This window comes from Rhamphochromis longiceps, linkage group LG23 (genome assembly GCF_057381845.1).
Source record: "Rhamphochromis longiceps isolate RC_006_pf linkage group LG23, R_longiceps_female_GT1.1, whole genome shotgun sequence".
In the NCBI taxonomy this organism is placed as follows: domain Eukaryota; kingdom Metazoa; phylum Chordata; class Actinopteri; order Cichliformes; family Cichlidae; genus Rhamphochromis; species Rhamphochromis longiceps.
In genome coordinates, this window is record NC_140578.1 from 12,829,991 (window position 1) to 12,855,230 (window position 25,240).

Genomic DNA, 25,240 nt, shown 5'->3' on the forward strand with positions numbered 1-25,240 from the left:
TTTCACAGTCATCACATCATGGTGACAGTCAACATGCTCACCTGAAGGCTTCATAAAAGGACCTTACTAACCAAGGGGTGGCGTCACAGGGGCTGCATCCATCTTTTATATACAGTTTATCACTGTACGGGATAATACAGGATAATACGGGATGATACGAGACTGTGAATTATGAACTGAACAATTGTTTTTGATTTGTCTTGTCAAACAATATTGCTTGAGAATGGTTTGCATGAATTTCCAACAGCTGTAGATACCCTGAGTGTAGAGAAACCTGGAAAACGATGGTGTTGGCCTCAGCCTTGTGTTATGAGATTCAGAAGCATTACACTGACTGAAAACCATTTGAATGGTACGTTCTGGTACTGCTTACTGATTCAGAAGTCATTTCTTTAATGTGGGATTTTGTGTATTTATGCTTTAGTCGGTTGTGCCTCTCACTAGTGTTTTGTATTAATGGCTCGATTCATGTGCTTTATTGCTTTTCAGTGTGCTTACTTACATGGAGGAGGCAGTGGTTAAAAATAAGCCATTTAGTTTGGACTGATGCTTTCTCCATTTCTCTGAGATTATTGTGGTCCTGACCTAAGTGGGACATTTTAAAAACTGGGTCCCGGTTTGGTGGTTAGTGGTCCAGACTACTTGAAGAGACAACATGTCACTCTGTGCTTCTCAAGGAGGCACAGAGAACCCTCTAAGACAGGAATCTGCATTTATTTCAAAGGGTTACGGTCGACTTACTTCCAAATGACTGGGTTATTTTAAATTCCACAACACAAGTACAAGTAGAAAGATTGGCTTGTGATACTGCAGCAACAACTGGTACTTGCGTGTTTCTAACAATGTGCAATAAAACTGGATCGGGAACAAATCTCCTGTAGGGACATGGAACGAGTCTGTAAAAGTCACCGTACTCACACGGAAAGTAATCTTTTCTTTTCTGTGTTTGCAGGAATGCTGTTGATGGAAACAAAAAGCTGTATGCCATCTATGATACAAGGTAAGAATCAATCCCTAAACACTGCTTTCTTGAGGGCTGCAACAAAAGGGAAACTTTATTAGAAAAAGTTGCAGAGTGTTCATTCTGAAAAGTGGCAGAAAACCAGAGCGGCTCTCTTGAATAAATAGGAGAAATCTTTTGGTAGGCGTCCAACTAAAGCACAATCTCATTCCCTGCAGCAGTATTGAACTTCTTCCTCTACGGCAAACACTGGAGCAGAGAGGGGAAAAAAAGAGCTCAGTGAGCATTTTCATGAAATCTTCGCTAGAACAACTTAAACTGATTGGCACTCGTGGGGGTGCGAACATTGTTTTCATTAACAAGTAAGGCTGAGTCAGATCTTCTAAAATTAGCATTGAGCTTTTAGATCTCCAACCTGCTTTTACCCTGTAACCAAATCTGGAAAACCTAAGACAATTAGACCTGCACACTCCACTACTTAAACTTAGCAACAAGCACTGTGTTCAAAAGTGGTCGTTTTGGAGTATCAGTAAGTGCTAATGCACAGTACAACATTAGCATTAGCATTAGCATGTAGTAGCTGCAGTAAAAAAAGCAAGCTTATCAAAGCAGGTGAAGCACAAAATACTGAGGGACTGAGTATTATCAGTTTATTGTTGTAAGCAGCTGGTGGTCATTCTCCACTCAGGTGCTTTTAAACCATTGCAGAAGATGAGGCCGCACCAGTAATGATGACTTGAATTATTTCAATCCAAACTCTTCAACCTTTTCAAACCTTCATAATCTTCACCAAGTACAATTTTTTTCACATTTCTATTCAAAAAGAAAATGAAACTGTGTTGTTAAAAATTTGCATAAAAATGGAAATGCACCTTCTGCTAATCAGATAGTTATTAGCTACAATTTTCCAGGTTAGCAAGTGAAACTGTAGCATGTGCATCGATCTTGGTGAAGAAAACTCCATAAACAGTAGCAAGCAGATGACACGGGATCCTATGGCTACGTCCACACTAATGTGTTTTCAAACGAAAACGCATTGTTTTCTCTCCGTTTTAGCCTCCCGTCCATACTGAGACGGCGTTTTCACTCAAGGAAAATGCCGCGTTTTTAAAACGCTCTCGAAAACACATACATTTGAAAACGGTGCTTTTGCATCGCAGTGTGGACAGCAAAAACTGAGACTTTTTGAAAATGATGACACATTTTAGTCATGTGATGCTGTCAAGTAACCAATTAAACTACGATAGCGGAGGGCAGTACACAGCAGTGGTTTTGTTTGCTCTCAATTTTGACAGCCCTATTAAAGATTAATATCAGTTTGTACATGCTCCAGATAGCTTTTCTTCAAATTCTTTAATTCTCACTCGCTTTTGCAACTTTGTACTTTTGTGTTACTCGCAGCAACAACTCCACCTCATCGTTAGTCCATTTAAAAAACTCGGTGCTTTTCCTCGACATTTTGTTGCAACGTTTCAAAGAGCCGGACAGTAAACAAATGGCAGACAGAAATGAGGCAGGTCAAACCGTCTTGCGTTTCATGCATGCGCAGTACTGGAACATAAGCGTTTTCAGTGTGAACGCACAACTCTGTGAAAACGACTGAAAATGATAGTGTGGTCGCGGAGCGTTTTCAGACAAAAACGCCGTTTTCAAATCTATCCAGGCTAGTGTGGACGTAGCCTATGTTAGGGTGAAAAGTACTTGTGGTGCTGAACTGAACTGTTGCTACCCAGACAAAGGAAGCAGCTTGGAAAGCAACACCCATGTTGAGAATTATCACACCTAGAATTGGACCAATAAATCAACATAAGGTGCTAGCAAGCAGTTGCTCTGTTGTGTGGTGATTTATGGATTTGTTTGAGAAGTGAAAGGTTTCTAGTTCAAGTCCAGCCAGACATTCAAGGCTCCTTTTCGGTTGTGTCAGGAAAAGCATAAAACATGCGTAGCTATCTGCTGTGTTGATAAGTAACATTTAGCATCAACAAACATATGCTTATCTTTTACCTGGTTATGAATGTCTCACCATGCTATGACACTGCATTCCACTAGGGCAGCGTCATAGTTATTTCTGGCATTCATTAATACTTTGATCAAAAAGGAGAGAGCAATCTGACTAACAGACTAGTCTAAAAAAGAGGGAGAAAAAACCCCCAACAACCCCGCATTCAAGGGGGGGGGGGGGGGGGGGGGGAACTGTGAGATTATTCAGTTAAAGAAATGGGCAGGGGTCCCCCGACCTCAGCACACCCTTCAGCACGCCACTGCGTCTGAGCGTAGCTGGGCCGCCCCAGTCTCCTCTGTCAATAGAACCACTCAAACAAGCTGCTACTGTTAAAACAGACAGTCACGTGCCCTGAAATCATCCCCATGACACTCGCGCGTACTGACATGAAGAGTCATTTTCCAAGCAGCTCTGCCAGGCTGAAGCATGCAGTGTGCTTTAACAATGCGGACCTGTGGATTTCTGCGGTATTTCTATACATTTCTATAGTATTGGGCACTTTGTAGTTTGTGCTAACTGGTGAAAGGCTAGAGGATGGGGATGCTGGGCAGCAGCAGCAGGCTGTGCGAGGCTTTCCGGCTCCGCTGCTGTGTCACAGCCAGCGAGCAGCACATCTGGCAGTGAAGCCTGCGCCTCCTGAAGCCGCACAGGCTGACAATGTGGAGGGCGTCTCACCTGGTTTAGGGGGTGTGTGTGAGCACCGCGGCTCACTCTTCATTTAGTCATTTGTCGGTCGCTTGACTGCAGCTGTGCACCCAGACAGCACCCGAGGGATGTGGGGCAGCCAGGGAACAGGTCTGTTGGACGCCCTCTCTGTGCCGCTGGTCGTGGCCGTGATGTGCTGCGCCCAGAGGTGAGTGTGTCTGCGGGGTTAAAAGTCCTGGCGTCCGCTTTCAGGAAGACTCACCGGGGGGGGTTATTCTCTTTTTTCAGCGTCAACGAACCGGGGAACATGTCTTTCGTCAAAGAGACAGTGGATAAACTGCTCAAAGGATATGATATCCGTCTTCGGCCAGACTTTGGAGGTATAACTATCACTGTTTCTTTGCTGTTTTATGTGACTGAATTGCTCATCCGTAGTTAACTTTATTTTGCTCTGTTTTAAGGTCCACCGGTTGCTGTTGGCATGAGTATAGACGTGGCAAGTATAGACATGGTGTCAGAAGTCAACATGGTAAGTATAGCACACAAATCCTCCTTCAGATCTGAGCCATTTGTGGCTGTGTTTGACTTCCTTTTCTTAACCAATGAAAAGTAGCTCAGATTTGTTTTGTTTGTTTGTTTGTTTTTGCTTTTTATTGCATATAGGTTTACAAATATAGATCACATATAAGTTTATGTGAAGGTGGTTTAATTTGTCCCATAAAAATGTCCTTCTCTGCTTGTATATATGGTTGCCTTCCTGTTAATATGAATTTCTTTCTCTCCACCATCCCCACCATGCTAGATGTCTCTCTCCAGTATTGCATTATCAAAGCAGCTAATTACCAGCCCTTTATAAAGCAAAAACGTGTTGCCTGTTGTTGCAACTGTATTGCATAGACTGTGCAGTTCATCTGCTGAATTAGATTATAGCTAGTTGTGCTGTGTGGTTGCACACCCTGGGTCACTGGCTGTGTGCGTGTAGCAGTGATGCCTTAGTGGTCCTGTTAGAGTAAGGTCAGTAAGTTCTGTTACTGTGTCTTCTCCTTTTAAACAATGATGCAAATATAGTGAAGCTACTTTGTTGCAAGTGTGCGCCCGTGTCTGTGTGCATGTCTTGAGTACAGTTTATCACCTTTACGCCATCTATCAGGGCTCTAAACTGCTGACAGGGCTCGATGTCTGATCACATGCTACAGAGAGGAAAAAGCCCCTGACATGCTGTCCTGACAAGTCTGTGTGATGAAATGTATCCGTGGTGCATTTTAATGCATCTCCACACAGCAGCAGAGTGTGGCTCGCTGAGACATTTATATTGTGGAAGTGAGTTAGTTTCAGTTTGTTGCGTTAAATAGAGTGGTTTCATCAAGAAAATGCAGAGCGAGGCTGTTTTACACTCACACACAGTGCATTGTTAGATTTTTACCAGGGATAAAACTTGGACTTTCTTAGTGTTGGATTTGGATTTTCATTGAAAATCAAGAGTGGCGAAGACAGACACAGTGCAGACACTTCTTATGCAATGCAATCTCTAAATCCCTATCATCATTGTTCACTTTAAATAAATGTCCACGAAGCTGCAACTTGCCTGAGAATCATCCTGTTTCTCAGACTCCATTATAATCCAGTCATGGCTGCCTGTATACCAGCGGGAAAAAACTGCAAGCAGGAGCTGCTAATGGCTCCTGCAACATATTTTTAATGGTGTACTAGTAGTTAGCTTAAATTTATCTGTTTTGAAAACTCCTCAAATATAATAATCAGTTTTATACACAGGAGAAATACTGCAATTGTTAAGCAGTGTCAGTGTTCTATACTGCAGATGAATAATACACCAGCCTAATAATGTATGCACCAGTTATTGTGGACATAAGCACAGCGTTTGGCTGCTTAGATGTAAGCCTTTGGTTGCACAGAAAAAGAGACAAACACATCATTTTTCAGTGTCATTAGCTCTGAAAATCTATGATCTGTTAACTGAATTTTAGCACTTAATGGGCCAAACATAATATCCGCATTAGAGACCACGCCTGCTTTTAACTTGAGAGTTTATGTCTGCCCGGACCATCCTGCATGAAAGCATTTAGCTTCTTCATATCAGACTGTCTGTGTTAGTAGCTGTAGGCATGCAGATGGGTTCAGAGTTATCTCCTCCTCAGGCTGGAGGAACTGGAAACCTCTAGAAAAGAAACAGTCCCAGTGGCACTCGTGATAAAAATGTTCTGCTTGTGATAAAAAATGATGGGACACTGTCTCCACGAGGCATTAAAGAAACACTCACTTCTTTGAGTTGTGAGACAGACAAAAATATCTGCAAATTCTCAAAGGAACGTGCATCATTGAACCCACAGGAACACGGTCCTAAATCAAGCACATGTCATTCATTCAATGACATTTGAAACATTTGACTGCAGCTGTTGTGCTATCATCTGCATTGTGTGACTGTTTGCAACATGACGTAGCCCTCACCATGCATGCAAAAACACTAATCAACACTATGACACAAGTTATGTGCCACTACTGGCTGTTTACCTAGTTAGCACTGGCATAATTCTGGTTACCGAAGATGCATTCTTCTCCTGCTTTTTGTCGCTCCCTCGTTTTATGCTACATTGCTAGATGGCAGCCATTAAGGGTGAGACTTGTACAGGGTTCACACTTCACTTCTTGACTCTTGTGATTGGATAGAGTGAATCACTGATGCCCTTGAAATATAGACACAGCATTGCAGTTCATCACACTGCTGGATTCAAATATACAGCATGTTAGTTGCTGGAAATTTGGAAATCTAGACGTGAACTGAAGCTCTTCTTGCTGTGTTTTTTGACACAATTTGATTGGTCTTATTCGCTGCCAGTCATCATGTTTAATAGCAAAGAATGGATTGCTGAAGAAGCAGCCAAGTTTGAACCTGATCATCAGTTGGGACCTTTTTTGGTAGAGTTTATATGGCCAAAAATATGGATGTGAGTGTAAATGATCATCGTTGTGTCTGCGTTAGCCCTGTGATCGACTGACACAATGTCCAGAGTATATCCAGCTTCTCACCCAATGTAAGCTGAGATAGACTCTGGTTCCACCACCTGATAACTTGTTAGGAAGATGGATGGATGGATGGATGGATGGACCAGCAGCCCAATGGGTCAGAGAACCTGCCTAAAAGATTGCAAAGGGATTAAAGTAATATCAAACAATTGCAAAGAGACACAAAATGCCCAGAAAATAAAAAAATAAAATCAGAAACGTAAAAAGACCACAAAGCTCCTTTTAAAAAGGAATCACGGCAGCACTTTCTAAAGGTTAAGGAATTTTTGGGATGGGGGCTTGCAGTGCTCAATATCAGTCAGCTGCTATTTTTAAAAAACGTACAATTGAATTTTTGCCCTTCCACGTGAAGAAGAAATACTGCCATCGCATGACCATTAACAAACTCAAGGCCAAGTTAAGCATTTATGCAGAGAAAAACATACATCAATGCAGTGAAAAGGCCTTCATTAAAAACTTTTAAAGGTAATCAGTTATGCATAGTAGTACTCTAGTATAGTAAAAAGAAGGATGATTTTGAAATGTAAATCATGCAAAGCTACTCTGGTGCAGGCTAAGAATAAAAATGTGAAACTGGAAATGAGCAAAAAAATTCCTTCTTAATAAATATTACAAAAAAAGTGCCATATACAATTAAGCAACACTTAGAGGAGCAGATACATTGAGCAGCAGTAGGTTTCTCCTGCTGCAGTGTCCTATAGCCTGACACAGACAGGTTGTAAACAGACTGAGAGGCAATTTAATGTTACATGCAGTTATTACAGGGTAAATTTAAAGTATAACAAACTTTTGGAATCATTATCTTATAAATTGATGAGCAGGACATCATGTTCAAACGTACAGCCTGATTTCCACTGTTTTCCTGCACCTGTAGCAGCTTTAGCTTTACTCGCTTCTTGTCTTCTGTTGCCTCTTTTGCGTCTCTGTCAGCCTCTAAACAGCTCTAACCTCATTTCTAAAGCCTTTTGAAATGTTCTCTGAGCAATTTAATAAACTTAGGTGTTAAATATAGCCACACAAAGCCCATGCTATATTTTACAAGTGATACAAGGCTGAAAAATATCTTCTTAGTGTCAGCTGAGCCCAAACAATGCATTTCCGACCAATCAGTAATATAGGGGAACCTGTTAAGATGATGAAGTGACTCAAAAGCATTCAAAATCCTTGAAGCTTGTCAACTAATGCTTCAGCTAAATGCCTCACTGCCTGAAAGGCATTATTATCATGAGTGGTTGGTGATGGAAATTTGACATTTCCATAACAGCTGCCGTGTCACTCCAGCTTGAAACATGAAGCAAAAACTAATGGCAGCCCGGCGAGTGGCGTGTCCAGAGTCTGCTCAGATCATGAAGGGCTTCTATTTTTTTCTGAGTGAAGAGGAAAACTGTCAGTCATCTATTATACCGCTTTGCTGAAGGAACACCCTGTGTGAATCCCTACTGAGCATTACCAAACCACAATGAAAGAAGCTTTTACTTTAGGCTATTTATGTGACTGCCAGTGTTGCTAATTGGTTACTTTAAAGGTGTGTTTGCTGTGTTATTTGGAGCAGCTCTTAATCTGCTTACAGGATCAGAGACTGCATTTAGTAAATCAGAGACCCTCGGCAGTGCTGCGCTTAGAATCGTACTCTAAGAGAAGAAGAGTGTGAAAACCGAGAGATTAAACCTGCAATGCAGTGCACGTCTGTCTTCATGTGTTTCACCATTAAGGTGCTGTTAATGGCAGGTCTCTCTTTCCCTATAAATTGTACCGAGAAACCGGAAACTCGTCTCTCTGTGAATTATCCGCAGTCTAGTAGCACCTATCGCACCCTGCTGTGATAATCAACAGATCAATGCCTTTTGGGCAAAGCCAGCACAGTTGGATTGCTGCCGTTTTGGAAAGAAAATGATCAAGGAACAGGTGATTGCTTTTGGTGATCGCTGATGTCATCCGTCTAAGCATTAGAAACAATACTGCTGAAAAAATTTAGGGAACACTCATTGCAGCATAACACAAAGTCCATGAAAGTTCAGGGATATGAATCTGTCCAGTTAGAAAACAACGTTTTGTGAGTCCATTTAATCTGTTTTGGTCCAAACCATAGTGACAATAGGTGTACTGGAGAAGTGACAACAAGGCCACCCCACTTGAAAAACAAAACCCTCTCTGCTTATCTTTACTGACTGATTTTCTCTAGTTTATCTTTTTGGTTATTGTTCTTTGCTAATATGATGAAATGGTACCTGGACCCTATTCAAGTTGCATAAGTTTCCCAGCTTTTTCAGGAGGACATCCATATGTGCCAACACAAGAAGGTTTGCTGTGTCTCCCAGCATTCTAAAGAGTATGAAGGAGATACCAGGAGAAATATAAGGAGAGCTAAACAGGTCGTAGAAGGGCATCAACCCAGCAGCAGGCCCAGTATCTGCTTCTTTATGAGAGGAACAAGACCTCCAGCCAGCTACTCATGTGCATCTTTCCTACCAAACTATCAGAAGCAGACTCCGTGAGGGTGGCATGAGACCCCAGAGTTCTTTAGTGGGACATGTGCTCACAGACCAGCACAGTGCAGGTCAATTGGCATTAACCAGAGAACTCCAGAACTCGCAGGTCCACCACCAGTACTTGTTGTCTTCGCAGATAAGAGCACATTCAAATTGAGCACATGTGTCAGCATGAAAGAGTCTGGAGACTCAGGCAAATATTATGCCTCCAATATCATTTCTGAAAATGGTACGTGGTGTGATGATTGTACAATTAATATTTGTGAGGCAAAAGCTCAGACTTTAAGCTTGTTTCAGACAGATGATGAACTGAGGGGCTGCACTGAGGCACAGTATAAGAAAAAAAGGCATACAAAACTACTCTAGTAGAGTCCAAGAATAGAAAAACAGAGCTGGAAATGGGCAATATAGTTCCACTTTAACTAGGATTATAAAAAAAGAGTGCATAGACCAATAAGCGATGCTCAGAGGACCTAAAACAATGGCTAGCAATTAGTTTCTCCTGCCGCAGTGTCTTATACTCTGACACAGGCAGGTTGTAGACACACGGCTGGCTCAAGCTCTTTTCTGTCTTAACTTTTAGGAATAGCTGGATGCTTACGGAGTCGATTAATGTAAGCTCATCCACCCGTTATAATGCTAATTCTGTGGCACAGATGGAACAGCGGAGGTGTGAATGGTGCATTCCTCAAACCACACTGGGTGACATGAGAAAGAGAGATGGAGGGTTTATTTCCCAGCAATGAATGAGCTAGCCACCTGTAATCTGTAATTATGGGATGGAGATCAGCTAAACAGGTACAGCTGTGTCAGTCATAACATCTGCTTTGTTCTTAATTTTTCTTTTTTCTTTTTTTGTAGTTTTTGTTCCCTGTTTTTTATATGTGGAAAATGGTAGGCATTTTTAATGTGTCAAATTCTGATTTAAAAATCATGATAAAAGAATTTGGTGACCTACAAAGACAAAAGGAGAACTTGCCGTCTTTCCCTCTGAGAAGGAGTGGAGAGCAGAAAGGTGCTGGCAGCTTTCAAACAGCCAGAGTCACACGAGGCTTTGGCCCGTTATAGACTGTGTGGGCGAGCTGCAGAGCTTGTTGTCTAGGAGATGAGATTATTAATATTTTTCTGACTTTCCTCTATTTTTAGAGGAAAATTAAGATTACTCTGTGTCCACTTCAGTTCTGTCGTTATTTTTAATATAGCCTCCTCCCCACGGCGTCACACTGCACACAAGTGCACTCCAGGAACAACCTTTAGAGCTTTCACTCCTTCATGTGAAGAGCTCTTACACTTTGCAGAAAAGCACCTGCGAGTGCACAGCGGGTCCTCTGACCAGTGCAGTCACACATTAGTTCGGTATCCTCCGCATGAGTCAGCTGGAAAATGAATTCATCATGTCCTAAAACTCCCATTCTTTTTGACACTTTAACATTATCCACCTTCTGCCTGAAGGAAGTGTTACCTTTAGATGTTCTCCCAGATTTATATTGAAGGGCTTAGTTAATAAGTCAGCTATAAAACATCATTAAAAACCTCAGGTCACTCAGAAGGTAAGAAGAACTCAGCAGCAAATACTAAGGTAGTTCTCTTTATGGAGCAAGCAGCGTTTCACACTGTGCTGCATTCAGTGGAATATAAAGGCCGTGTTTGCCACTCTAACTGGACGCTTTGAATAAAAATAGAACTTCAAGGGCTTTTTGGGAGCGTAATTCTAGGTTAAACTAAATGAGAGGAACTTTTTGACTCGTTCAGTCAGTTTGAAGCATTGAAAAGACCAAGATCACCCAAGTTTGGGGTTTTTTGTTTTGTTTTTTTACTTTAAGGTCTCATAAATGTTTTAATTACTGAGTTTCACGGTGTGTGAAGAGCTCTTTAAATTTCTTTTCATTATAAATGGCTCATAGTTAACCGCAGAACCAACAGAAGACACTGTGTAATTCATCTTTTTAAATCTTGCTAATAGAGCATGAATCTCTGTCTGTGTGTCTGTCTGTTCTTCCAAAAACCATTCATCAGATCCACTTCAGACTTGGCGGTTTTATTGTTTGGGACCTGAGTGTGTGCAGTGCATTTTTGGAAGCTTGTCTGCCAGTCAGCGATGCCAGCATGTTGCCTCCATTGCTGGGCATTACCATTCGAGGCAAATGAATGCTGCACCAGTGGTTTTATGAAAACGTGTGAGTGGGTTGAGACGTAGCTTCATGCACTGTGGTCGTGGTCTTTGTGTTGTCATTGTTGTTTCCCTGCCTTTGCTTCCCTCCGTCCTGTCTATGTGCTGTATGCTTCTGTGATCCCTTGTGTTTCGCTCTCTTCTTGTTTATGTCTTATTTTGCTTCCCGTTTTATTTCGATAGATCCTTTTCTCATGATTCCTGCCTGGATTTTACTTCCTGCTTTTATAAATTCCTACATATTTTTATTTTTCATTTGTGATCCCAGGACGATGAAGAGATCACATGTATAAAACTTTGTTTTCTGCCTTCACCGTTTGTTTTCAGCTGCAACTGCACATTACTGTGAAAAAATCATTTTATGCTGCCTGGCCAGCATCAAAAGGCAGTTAAACTTAAAGCTAAATCTGGTGGGAAGTCACTAATACCCCATTTCTGCTGTATGCTCAGATCACTTTCATAATATGTCGATGTTGTTGTGCTCTGTTGTGTTTTATTTACACAACGTACATAAAACACATTGTGTGATTTAATACATTTCTGGCTCTTTGTTGTGCTTGTTGCCTTTAATTGTCTATTATTGATGTATTGGAGATGTATGTTGGGATGATCCATTATGTTTTTAGGCCTTACACGTTCACCAAAGACACTTAAATGACTTAAAGCATGGTTATATCTCCCCTCCACAAAAGCAGCTATTTAACAGCTTTTCTTTCATAATGTAATAGTACAAGATTTTTGACAGCACAACGAATAAATCATTTAATGAACGGCTTGTTTGCTACAGCGTGGGAGGATACAGAGGATGAAACTATTAAATGGATAGTTTGTAAAACACATCTAGCACACTTTGGAAACCTACTGGGAACATCTAACTGTCTCATGGAGTGATGAAAAGCCCCCCGATTGCACGGGGCGAGATTCTCAGAGTGCCATTCCTTCACTCCCAGCAGACATCCTGGTGTTAGGATGACGTAGACGATGTTTGACTGGCACACATTAACCGTGTCTGAGTTTGAGACTGCGATCGCTCCGAGCCAAAAGTGACACAACAGTCTCAACCTCCCACCGGGCCTCATTTACTCAATGGTGCTGAGAATAAGCGCCTTTATGTCTCTTGTGGTCTACGTGATATCTGACAGCAAACAACAGCACCCTTCAAACCCAAACCAACGTGACAAGCATTGCAGGTATTTTAAGAATTTTATCATGAGTTGAGTCATCGTATGACGGCAACATTTTGAAAACCTCCGTGGAATGATCTTTGAGAACTTTTTGAGAACTTTTGCTGGTAGATTCTGTCAGTGAAAAAGTGTTTGGCATATTATGACCTCAGTGGTGTAGAGTAAGGTAGTGCTGCAGTATTGCTGAGTCGTAATTCTGTATTGTCCTTTAAGCTGATTGATTCTTATGATTTAGTAAAGTAGCTTATGATTGACTGTTTCTTGCAAATAGAAGGTTTGAATAGCAGGTGGGTGGGGCTTATGTGTTTGTAGCCATAACCTTAAAGTACAGCATTTGTGTCCATTCCCAGAGGCATTTGCTTACAGGGAGCCCACCTGTGAGATTTTCAACCACTGGACACGTGATCTGTGCAGTTGTGCAAAATCCCAGCTGTACAGTGACTTATGTGGATGATGTTGGGCATCATTTGAATGCTGATTGGTTGATTAGTTGACCAGGAAGTGAATTCACCTGGAAAGGGAGAAGCACAAAAAAGATTTTTTAAAAAAAATAAAATAACAGCAATGAAAGTAGCAACATTAGCTGTGGTGGACACTTTTCAGTGCCTTTAACTGTCTTTGTATGTTAGAACTTTTTCCATAGATGCTTGGTGGCCCAACAGCAAAAGCAGGAGTAGCCTATGGAGACCGGTTGTACCACAAATTTTTGACACTGCCCCTATCTGACAATAGATTCTCTCTGCAGTGGACGGCAGTCCAAGCTGCCAGTGGACTGCCCACCATAATGGAACGATGAGTAGACAGGTGGATCTCTTCAGAGCAGTTTGAGGTCTGAACTCACGGAGATTAATTTCACATTTACTTGCTTAGTACGAGCATCCACCAGGAAAAGCATAACAGATGGCCAGATGGTAAATGGCCTGCATTTGTATAGCGCCTTTCGAGTCCTTAAGGACCCCAAAGCGCTTTACACTACATTCAGTCATTCACCCATTCACACACACATTCACACACTAGTGATGGCAAGCTACATTGTAGCCACAGCTGCCCTGGGGTGCACTGACATAGGCGAGGCTGCCGGACACAGGCGCCACCGGGCCCTCTGACCAAACAGGCTTACTTTAACTGCTTTTATCTTAACTCTGATAAGATTCTGCACTTCCAATAGCTGATTAGCTTTTTCCTGCTGCACAACCACTCATTCATATAGCCATATTACTCATGTACAGCGTGGCCATTTTTTTTACTATCTGATGACAACTGCCGAAGCTCCCTCCACTCCCCCACAACCTCCTCAAATATATGTTGCTGTTTGATCTCTATTCGCCTCTAAAAGCTGGGACTCATCCTTAAAAAATAACTTCCTAACGATCTGTTATTAGTGGACATAAGTGCCTCTGATAGAACTGGGAAATGTATTTATCAAAGTTCTTTTTGTTTGATAAAGATAAATATAAGTAAAGTTGCATTAGAATTTAACAATTTAATTTTGAAACCATTTCACAATATTGATCTTATACTAGTGAGTCTTCAGATTAAAATATAAATTATGTTATGACTTGTTCAACTTTAATTACAGTGGGGCAAAAAAGTATTTAGTCAGCCACCGATTGTGCAAGTTCCCCCACTTAAAATTATGACAGAGGTCAGTAATTTGCACCAGAGGTACACTTCAACTGTGAGAGACAGAATGTGAAAAAAAAATCCATGAATCCACATGGTAGGATTTGTAAAGAATTTATTCGTAAATTAGGGTGGAAAATAAGTATTTGGTCACCTCAAACAAGGAAAATCTCTGGCTCTCACAGACCTGTAACGTCTTCTGTAAGAAGCTTTTCTGTCCCCCACTCGTTACCTGTATGAATGGCACCTGTTTGAACTCATCATCTGTATAAAAGACACCTGTCCACAGCCTCAAACAGTCAGACTCCAAACTCCGCCATGGCCAAGACCAAAGAGCTTTCGAAGGACACCAGGAAAAGTATTGTAGACCTGCACCAGACTGGCAAGAGTGAATCTACAATAGGCAAGCAGCTTGGTGTGAAAAAATCAACTGTGGGAGCAATCATCAGAAAATGGAAGACATACAAGACCACTGATAATCTCCCTCGATCTGGGGCTCCACGCAAGATCTCATCCCGTGGGGTCAAAATGATCATGAGAACGGTGAGCAAAGATCCCAGAACCACACGGGGGGACCTGGTGAATGACCTGCAGAGAGCTGGGACCAAAGTAACAAAGGTCACCATCAGTAACACACTACAACGGCAGGGAATCAAATCCCGCAGTGCCAGACGTGTTCCGCTGCTGAAGCCAGTGCATGTCCAGGCCCGTCTGAAGTTTGCCACAGAGCACATGGATGATACAGCAGAGGATTGGGAGAATGTCATGTGGTCAGATGAAACCAAAGTAGAACTTTTTGGTATAAACTCAACTCGTCGTGTTTGGAGGAAGAAGAATACTGAGTTGCATCCCAAGAACACCATACCTACTGTGAAGCATGGGGGTGGAAACATCATGCTATGGGGCTGTTTTTCTGCCAAGGGGACAGGACGACTGATCCGTGTTAAGGACAGAATGAATGGGGCCATGTATCGTGAGATTTTGAGCCAAAACCTCCTTCCATCAGTGAGAACTTTGAAGATGAAACGAGGCTGGGTCTTCCAACATGACAATGATCCAAAACACACCGCCCGGGCAACAAAGGAGTGGCTCCGTAAGAAGCATTTGAAAGTCCTGGAGTGGCCTAGCCAGTCTCCAGACCTCAACCCCATAGAAAATCTGTGGCGGGAGTTGAAAGTCCGTGTTGCTCGGCGACAGCCCCAAAACATCACTGCTCTCGAGAAGATCTGCATGGAGGAATGGGCCAAAATACCAGCTACTGTGTGTGCAAACCTGGTAAAGACCTATAGTAAACGTTTGACCTCTGTTATTGCCAACAAAGGTTATGTTACAAAGTATTGGGTTGTATTTTTGTTATTGACCAAATACTTATTTTCCACCCTGATTTACGAATAAATTCTTTACAAATCCTACCATGTGGATTCATGGATTTTTTTTTCACATTCTGTCTCTCACAGTTGAAGTGTACCTCTGGTGCAAATTACTGACCTCTGTCATCATTTTAGGTGGGGGAACTTGCACAATCGGTGGCTGACTAAATACTTTTTTGCCCCACTGTATATGCTCATTTTTAGCAACAAAAGAATGGCCAGCAAAGTTTTTACCAAGTGGAAGATAAAGATAAAATTTCTTTGGTATCTGGAACGTGATCGTCCAAAAAGAAATTATCTACTGAAACTATTTCGTTCCTCAGACGTGTAAAGTCTTAAACTGCTTGCAGTGTTTGATTCTGTTTTTAAGGGAGGTCTAATTAATGAGGAGATCTGTGTCACATCCTGTTTGGATGGCTTCCACAGGCAAATCTGAGCCTGGATTTTAAGAGCTTAAACAGTCGCTACTTTGTACAAAGGGTGGGAAACATTTCTCTCCAGAGGGCCTGACTGACACCGATGAAGGAAGACAAGGGTCACATGTTTAATAAAAAAAAATCAAAACTTATGCTGCAATGAAAACATTGCCAGCATAAAGGAAATACGTAAATGGTACATAATCATGTACCATTACATTGCGACCACATGCCGTGCAGCCAGAAAGCACAGTCCTCATGCATTGATTAATCCAATTACAATCAGATTTCTAACCTTGAATTTAACTAGTTGTTGCATGTATTGTGGCACATTGATATCTTTTTCATTAGTTAAATATTGTATATGTAATATGTAAACATAACCGTTGATGATAATCTTTAAAAGAGACAAAGTACAACTAGTTAAACACTGGTGATGTTTCACATTTGGAAGGCCTACCACCCTGTAACAGTGTACAGTCTTTTTGCTCCAAACAAATGAATTGTGACATGATCTGGCATCTGAGTCTCTTTCTTGAGTTTTCATTGGACAAGAGTTGACTACGCTGCCCTCCACTGTGGCTGTCTGACTGTACACAAACTGAAGAGCCTCTGTGGGGAATTAGCCGAGGCCTAGAATAGATCCCTGAGGGAGCCTGCAGGTTACACAGGGTGCTGGGAGCTCGAGGGCGTACAGTACAGCATGTACAGCGAGAGTGATGTGGTATAAATTTGTTTCTGAGCTGCTTGTTTAAAGTAGTCAAGGATAGCTGTGAGATCTGAAGATCTCAAAGAGACTAAAATAGCTGTGGTCCAGACATGGAGGGAGCGTGTTGGTAGATGGGCACCATCGCTGTAGTAGAAGAGCTGTTGTGTAAAGCTGATTCACCCATCCCACAGCTCTGCTGCTTGTGGGAGGAAGCATAATGAGGGCATCTTCTGTTTGCAGGGGGGTGAAAGAGAATTGGGAGGGTGAAGGCATCTCAGAAAATAAAACAGTCAATTCGCAAGCCAGGGATTTTCTGAAATCTAACTCACCACAGTTCACTACAGAACCTACACCCAGAACCTGACGAGTTAAAAATGTTTCCTGTACGGCAAACAAATGAAAAAGCCTCACACAGTCACAGTAACGACTGTGCAGCTCTTTGAAATGAATATCTATTCTGATTATACACACACGCTGAATTATTCATTGGAATCCATGCTGCATTATAATATACTGTCAAATCACATACACAAAACAAGCTTATTATTTGTCAGTCCTCCAAAACCCAGGTGTCTCTTTGCACTTTGTATACAAAGTAAAAAAAAAACGCAGTTCTTTCATCTGTTGCGATCAGATCAGCAGTTTATAACGTGACACCACAAAGACCATCCTAAGCAATAATTAGTTCAGCGTAGAGATAGAAAATACCACCGACGCATTTTTGAACACTTTATTGTGAATATGTTGTTGCACCGGAGGATAGGCATTTTGAGCGTGGACAACTTTTTGTTTATTTCCTGTTTTATTTATTCACGAGAACATAAGTCAGCAGAACACAGCAAAGAGAGATAGTAAAGAGCTCCATTAAAGGGCTGAAAAAGCTTTTGTGTTTGATGGATTAACTCGTGGAGCTAGCTGCAAATGAATGCTCAATAAATTATGGATGCCTTTGTATGTATAGCTGGTAATATGCAATGCTATCTAAAAAAAAAGTGGTCAGTACTAAACTGAAACACGGTGTTGACACGGCTTGTAGTAATGGAAATCTATAGTTTGAGGGCTTGTGTCAGTCTTGTGCAGAGAGAACAGCTGAGAAGAGTTTCTTTTTAAGGCAGGTCCTGAAATACGAGCACCCAGAGCAGACTGACAGTCCTATAAATATCGTTTTTGTGACCAAAAAATCCGTCCAGACCTGCGGGGTGCACAAATCAAGCGCTAAACTTGAAATCCTTTTTAGAAATCCTGGCTACAGTTTGGATGGTGTTTGCCTCCTGTTATGTATGCTATGCACTTCTCTGACTTAGCATAGCTACATGACCGTGCTCTTTTACATTTCACAGGACTACACGCTGACTATGTACTTCCAGCAGTATTGGAGAGATAAGAGGCTGGCTTATGCAGGGATCCCTCTCAACCTGACACTAGACAACAGAGTAGCAGACCAGCTCTGGGTCCCAGACACCTACTTTCTCAATGACAAGAAGTCCTTTGTGCATGGTGTCACAGTAAAGAACCGGATGATTCGACTTCACCCGGATGGCACTGTTCTCTACGGCCTCAGGTAAGAACTGCAGTTTAGCTTGACCTTTCAGGGTAGGCTTGTATTCTTTATTCATCAGTTTGTACGAGCTTCAGTTTTCTTCCCGTCTTGAAAAAAATATCCCTGTAAAGTGGGGCTCCTCAATTGAGGAGAGACTGGATTTTCAAGTGCAGTAATTCCACCAGATTCTGGGTGTTTTTAACCAAGTTTTATTTGCAACCGGCCTTTATTTCAGCCACTGTTGAAAAAGGAAAACTGTTGTTTTAACCGCGTTCAAGTTCTGTTCTCAGCTCTTTGGAGAGTAGCAGTATGACTCCAGCACTGAGCAGAGCTGCATCAGTGACAGCAGATATGACGTTAAGTCAGAAACAGCATGAAAAGAAGCAGCTGGGGTGGGTTGTGCAGTGGCTTGCACATGCACCGTATAAGAGATTGGATTTGTAGGATTTCAGTGGCTGAACCACTGAGATCAGCTCATATGCTGGGATCAATTTCTTCATGCTGATTCTGTCATGTTTCTAATAATATAAGAATTTGTCAGTTATTTCACATTAGTAACATATTGGCTGTGGACAAAGACTTAGAGGTCATTTTTCTTGTTAATATTCATACATGATAGGCTTCCTCTCATAATATACATAATACTCTCTGCAATTAATTACCAATCCATCTCCGGTGCTTATTGGCTGCATCTGGCTTTTACACCATCGCATAGCTCTCCAAACTGCCCAAGATTCATGAAGTGGCAAAAAGCTTTATTTGTTTTGCTGAAGCAATTTAAGCTGCAGTTCAACACAATTTAATGCTAATGCAGGAAGTCGCATCTCATAACTGCTGTCATACGTTTGTTTGGACTAACTCAGAATTGGATCCTCAGTGTAAATGTGCAAGTCTGAAGAGTCTGGAAATGAGAGTGGAAGTAATTGGCAGGAAGTTTGTTTTTCTTCCTTTAATCAATTAATAATAAAAATGGATGCCATTTGCATCTTCCTCAGATGGAACGCATTTCTCCTAACCATCCTCTGCTCTAACAGCTGTCCTGAATCTAAAACGAGGTCACCTCTCTTTTGTTCCTCTTTTGACTCAGAATCACGACGACGGCCGCCTGCATGATGGATCTGAGGCGATACCCGCTGGACGAGCAGAATTGCACTCTGGAAATTGAGAGTTGTAAGTTTAAGCCCTGCATCTTGTGCTTTGTAAAGAAATACAGCAGACAGCCCGACTTTTTTCATCACTTAAAAATATGAACAGCGCTGTAATTCTCATAAAAAATGTTCAGTCATCGGGTGGAGACAAAAACTGCACAGGCTGCTGAATTGCTCTGGATTTATTAATCTGTCATATCCCAGTGTGATTGCTCGCTGCACCCTCTCCAGTTAAACGACTTCGTCTGCACGGAGAGGTTCTGAGCTGAGCAGACAGTGATTTCCATAGTGGAGCACCGTAATGATTAGTCCAGCTTCATCAGTCTAGATGACGTGTTCGGCTGTCCGTGCTGCCATAAAACTCTTGGCGGTCATGGATCTCATGCATTTGGTATCAGCCTGTCTGTCTGCACTGACACACATCCCCATGAAGATTCACATCTCATGCAATCAGCACTTACAGGATCTGTGTGATTCATGAGACTTACTCTAAATCAGTTACAGCTACCGGGCGTCCTGATTTCTCTTAAGGATATAAAAATACATCCAGTGAAATGAGACAGATTCACTTTTCAGAGCTTTTCCACTGTTAAGGACACATCATGTGACTTGTTTTCTTGCAGATGGTTACACAACAGATGATATAGAGTTTTACTGGAAAGGAGGAGAAACTGCTGTGACCGGGGTAAAACGCATTGAGCTCCCTCAGTTCTCCATAGTGGACTACAAACTGGTTTCCAGGAATGTAGTCTTCTCCACAGGCAAGTTATGGCACTCACATTTTTAATGTTTCTTCTTGAATCCATGAAAGAACATTTTAGAAGGTGCATGCTCGCGTTCAGTTGACATCACCAGAAATCAGTTCAGATCTGTTGTCCCTGATTACAGTGTTAAATAACCTCAGTGAAAATAGCTTATAACTGAGATAAAAGCACCTTACCTTGTATTAAGAGTTTGGCACAACGTGTGCTCAGCAAACAATGTAAAAGCAGCACGTCTCACACGCCTCCATCAAGATGCATTCAGATGCATTCTTGCACTTCATCCAATAATCAGTGATCCCAGATTAAAACAGAAGAATAAGACTTTAAAACATGTGCTGCGTCACAGATGAATCTGTCACCTGAACTGCAGAGATGTAAGACTCTGCCGAGGTTGTGTTCTGTTACCTGTCGTCAATCTTGAGACGTCCCAGTATATTAATTCATGACTGGCTGTTTTTTTTTCGGTGCATTCTATAAAACTGCTGCTTTAAAACTAGATGGAGCTGCACGCTGCTGCAGAAGGACCGCTTGCTTCCTCCCATAGGTGGAAGTGGGTGTTTGCAGGTTCTGGACGTCTCTTGTACTAAAAGTTCTGCTGCCTACTAAACACATACCTGTTTAAAATGATCCTCCAGTTTGTAACTCTGGCTGAAGACACACAGAGTGCAGGTTGAGAATTTGGAACTAAATTAAGTCTGACATGAGAATGTCTGCAGTCTCCCATGATGCATTCGATTACACTTAGACAAGAACCTGGACTGAGTCTATTTAGTTCAAACATGCCTGTAAAGGTACAGCGGGTGAAGGGTCTTAGTGCTACTAATGGCCCTAAAAAAGTAGAAAATAACCTGCTTTTTGTGGTGTTGACTCACTTTTCTTTTTATGTATCTGAGCCAAGTCAGGATGATAAACTGTCCTTCATGCAATGACCAGATCTGTTAAACTTTATATTCCCATTGCTTGAAATTAAGAGATGCACTGATTGATGCTGTTGATAAAGAATGGGGACTGTTGCATACAGCAAAATAATGCATTCATGAGGCAGAGTGCTGGCAGCATGAATTATTCTCCTATAATACAGCAACAACTCAGAGGCACCACAACAGTGATTATCCTCACTGCTGAATTAATGACATGTAGGATGGCTACTGTCCGAGCGTTTCTATACAGATAATGTAGAGAAACCTATTAGAGCTCATTAGGATCACTGTCACATTCTGATACAATAAACTCTAATAAATGGAGTGTCTGCAGATGCTTTTAACTTCTTCTCAACATCCTCTTATTGTGTGTGTGCGCGCGCGTGTGTGTTTTAAATTATCATTATCTGTACATATACACTGTGTGTTTGTGTACAAATACTTTTATGTAGAAATCTCTGTCTAGGTTTTGAGATATTTAAAAATTAATATACATATAACCTTTTAAGAATGTGCACACATATTGGCACATAACTTTTACCCCTCAGCCGTAAAAGGCTGATGGGGTATTGTTGTCACTCTATGACTGGTGGGCGGGTGGGGGACATGGACCAGTAGGTTTGTAAATGCAATAACTTGAGAACGTGGCAATGTAGGATTTTTAAATACCCACCCTTTTCCCCAAAGTTTTGTTTGTTTGCATCATGTGAGAATGTGGACAGTGTCTCGTTTTTGCCTGCAGTTCTCGTGTAAATACAGTTGATGAGCTCATCACCACAGAAACCAAATCAAAGTGGAAGGCATCCCCATGTTTCTCCTGAATTATAGAGCCCTGATTTTTACCTGATGTGTTGTCCTGCAGGTGCCTACCCTCGACTGTCTCTGAGCTTCAAACTGAAGCGAAACATCGGATACTTCATCCTGCAGACGTACATGCCCTCCATCCTCATCACCATCTTGTCCTGGGTGTCGTTCTGGATAAATTATGACGCCTCAGCTGCCAGAGTTGCATTAGGTATGGTTTTTCCAATGCAGTGAGTTGACCTCTGGACTGTAGTTTAATCTACACGCACTCTGTGTTTTCTAAGACTTGTGAACAGTGACCGGCTCTGTGCCAAAGCTGGAAACCAGAAAGTAACACTAAACTGTGACATTATCAAAGTGGCGATTCTGTAATTAGAGGATGGATTTGTGACTGGTTACTTACAGTTATTTTACATCAACATTATGCATTCAGTATCCATCCGTCTGACTTATAAATGTGTCAAATGTAGGACCAGATGAATCTTGACAGCGAAAATATTGAAAGAATTGGCTTGTGTGGGAATGAAAAATTGGTTTGTTTAAAGAATATTTATGTAAAAGAAAGCATTCACAAAGATTATGTAGTAGCACTAACAAAGAAGAATAGTCCTGGTGAGGCATTATGCATTCAAAACTAAACTGGTGAGTTCCTCCCACGTGCCACATTTGAACAGATAAACAACAGATTCAAGAAGAACAAATAATCACAGCTGTGCGTTTCCTTCACTCTGTTTGAAGCCTCTGCATTGTGGTGTAATAGGAGACTCAACTGGATCTCAAGACTCACACTTTCCACTGGCTTCTAGGGCTGAAAAAGTTCACCGTTGTATAACACCATACCTCCCTAACTGCATTGATCGCTGCTAGAATATTTGCCTTAATGGAAATCCTCAATCAGCTTTGGTGCACTCTCAGTCAAGTCTGCGTAAAGAAGAGCACATTAACGTACCAATAATAAAATCTCACTTGAGCATACGCTGTGATTAGATGAATGTAGTACATCTTAGGAAGTCTGGTGGGAAGCTGGATTTGGAAGCCCCTGTGCTGGCTCAGACCTCGTCATTTAACGCACGAGTCGGCTCACCCCGCCGTAACGCCTCCATCGTTGAGAAGACTGCTGTCTGGGATGCTGTCAGATCAATGCAAGTTAGAACGCATCCCTACTCCTGTGCTTTACAAAATCAATCAACGGTGATTCATTACAGGTCTCCATTCTCTTTGGTGGGTGGTGTGAATATCCTGAGCAAAACCAAATTAGCTGGGCTACTTAACAGGCTTCATACATGAGGAGCGGAAAAACATGTCTGAAGCGTATGGAGTTTTACGAGTCGTTCAGAAAGGTGTAGTAAAATATATATACTTTTAATGCAAAAAGATATGCACATCCCAGAAGGATATACACATTTTTTAAAAAGATTTTTTCAAACAGTCCAGACCATTTGAAAAATGGTAAAAAAAAAATCATATTTTGCATGGTTGGATCTTAACAAGGTTCCAAGTAGAGCTTCAACATGCAACAAGAGGAAATGGGAGTGAAACAAAAAAAAATTGAGCATGCAATTTATTGAAAACAACGCTTAAACTGAAACAGGCTGTTTTACAGCTGATTAAATGTTTAGAACCACACCTCTGAAAAAAATACCCTGTAAACCCCCCAAAACAGAAATCAAAGTTCCAAACAGGATCTCAGTAATGAGTAGCTCCACCGTTACTGTTGATCACTTCAAAAATCTGTTGCGGCATGCTTGATGTGAGTGTTTCCACAAAGTAAGCGGGAACATTTCTGGAAGCGGTGAAGACGGCCGCACGAAGGACATCTACTATCTGGAACTCCATTGTCCATTTTTGTAAACTTCTCTTGCCATCCATCCCTAAAGGTTTTTAATGGGATTTAGATCTGTGGGCGTTGTGTACTGTAGCATTGTCCTGTTGAAAAACCCAGGCGTTACCACACAGACGATGGCCCTCACTCATGAGGGATGCTCTCTTCAACATCTGGACATAGCCAGTGGCCGTTTGACGCCCCTGCACCTCCTGAAGCTCCACTGAAAAAAAAAAGCACCCCAGACCATTATGGTGCCCCCTCCACTGTGGCACGTAAAAAACATCTCAGGTGGGATCTCCCTTTCATACCAGTTACGTTGGAAACCATCAGGACCATCAAGGTTACGTTTTTTCTCATCAGACAATAAAACTTTCTTCCACCTTTCAATGTCCCATGTTTGATGCTCTCTTGCAAAGTCCAAATGGTCAGTTCTGTGGCGTTTAAGGAGATGAGGCCTTTGAAGACGTATTTTGTTTTTGAAGCCCTTCAGTCTCAGATGCTGTTTGATGGTTATGGGGCTGCAGTCAACACCAGAAACGGCCTTAATTTGGGTTGAGGATTGTCCAGTGCTTAACGGACAGCCAATTAGATCCTCTGGCTCAGTGCTGATGAAATTTTGACTTTTTGTTCCATCACCCTCAGGATCATTTAAGCAATTCCAAATGACTGTCTTACTGTGTCCTACCTCAGCAGCGATGCCGCACTGCCAGAGACCCTACTTATGCAGTTCAACAACCCAACCATGTTCAAAAAAGGAAACATTTTTTTGCCTTTGTGAACAGATCATCATGACAGTGTTACTACATGTCAGAAAATGACAATGAATCCACATTTTTGCACAGATTTGGCTTTTTAAAGGCATGTGGTGCTAAACTTTTGATCAGCTGTAAAACAGCATGTTGCAGTTGAAGCGTTGTTTTCAATAAATTGCATGCTCAAAAAAATGTTATGTCTCACTCCCATTTCTTCTTGTTGCATGTTGAAGCTCTACTTGGAACCTTGTTAAGATCCAAACATGCAAAATATGATTTTTTGCCATTTTTCAAGGGATCTTAAACTTTTGATCGGGTCTGTATTAGCCAGTTTTTTGGGATTTAACACCAGAACTAGAGCTCAGCTGAGCAAACACAGGATTTTAAAATCATCTGTTCAAATTACACTCCTGTTTTGCCACATTTAATAGTTTATTAGGGGAAGATGCCATCTTGAGGAGTCCAGTGATGTAAATATTTTTTTTCCACCAATACTTTCCTACCCCTGTGACATGAACAATAGTGTACAGCAAGTGTTATCATCTTGTATGATTATCACTTCTTATTTTGTCCATCTACTTTTACCTGCTGTGTTCTCAGGGACAGCACTGCGCAGTATTTCAAGGGGTTTGTTGAGTAACCATCTCCTCTGAGCTCTCAGAGTGTTTAGAATCTTGCTCGTCCCTTTGTTATGCAGAAATCGATGCCATGTACCCACTGGCGCTCTTGACTCCCCCACACACTCCATACAGTGCAACATTTTTTGTTTTAATTATGTAAGCCTGAATCGACAGAAATAGACACACCGTCCAGGTCGGTGAGCCTTCATGGAGACACAGAGCATTACTGTAGATGGCGCAAACTACTGAGAGAGTT

The 25,240-nt window shown here is 41.7% G+C and overlaps 1 protein-coding gene across 4 annotated transcripts in view; it reads left to right on the forward strand.

Moving 5' to 3' along the window:
- gabrb3 (gamma-aminobutyric acid type A receptor subunit beta3) overlaps positions 1-25,240 on the forward strand; it is a 47,483-nt gene that overhangs the window by 17,319 nt on the left and 4,924 nt on the right. For 2 of the 4 annotated variants that reach the window (XM_085397858.1, XM_085397856.1), the window contains exons 2-8: positions 953-1,000; positions 3,897-3,988; positions 4,070-4,137; positions 17,952-18,172; positions 19,239-19,321; positions 19,923-20,060; positions 21,846-21,998. In XM_085397858.1, the coding sequence (XP_085253984.1) occupies positions 953-1,000; positions 3,897-3,988; positions 4,070-4,137; positions 17,952-18,172; positions 19,239-19,321; positions 19,923-20,060; positions 21,846-21,998 (803 nt within the window). Of the gene's footprint in view, positions 1-952; positions 1,001-3,597; positions 3,817-3,896; positions 3,989-4,069; positions 4,138-17,951; positions 18,173-19,238; positions 19,322-19,922; positions 20,061-21,845; positions 21,999-25,240 lie in introns of those variants that run through there. The other 2 variants (XM_085397859.1, XM_085397857.1) reach the window with 1 other exon arrangement.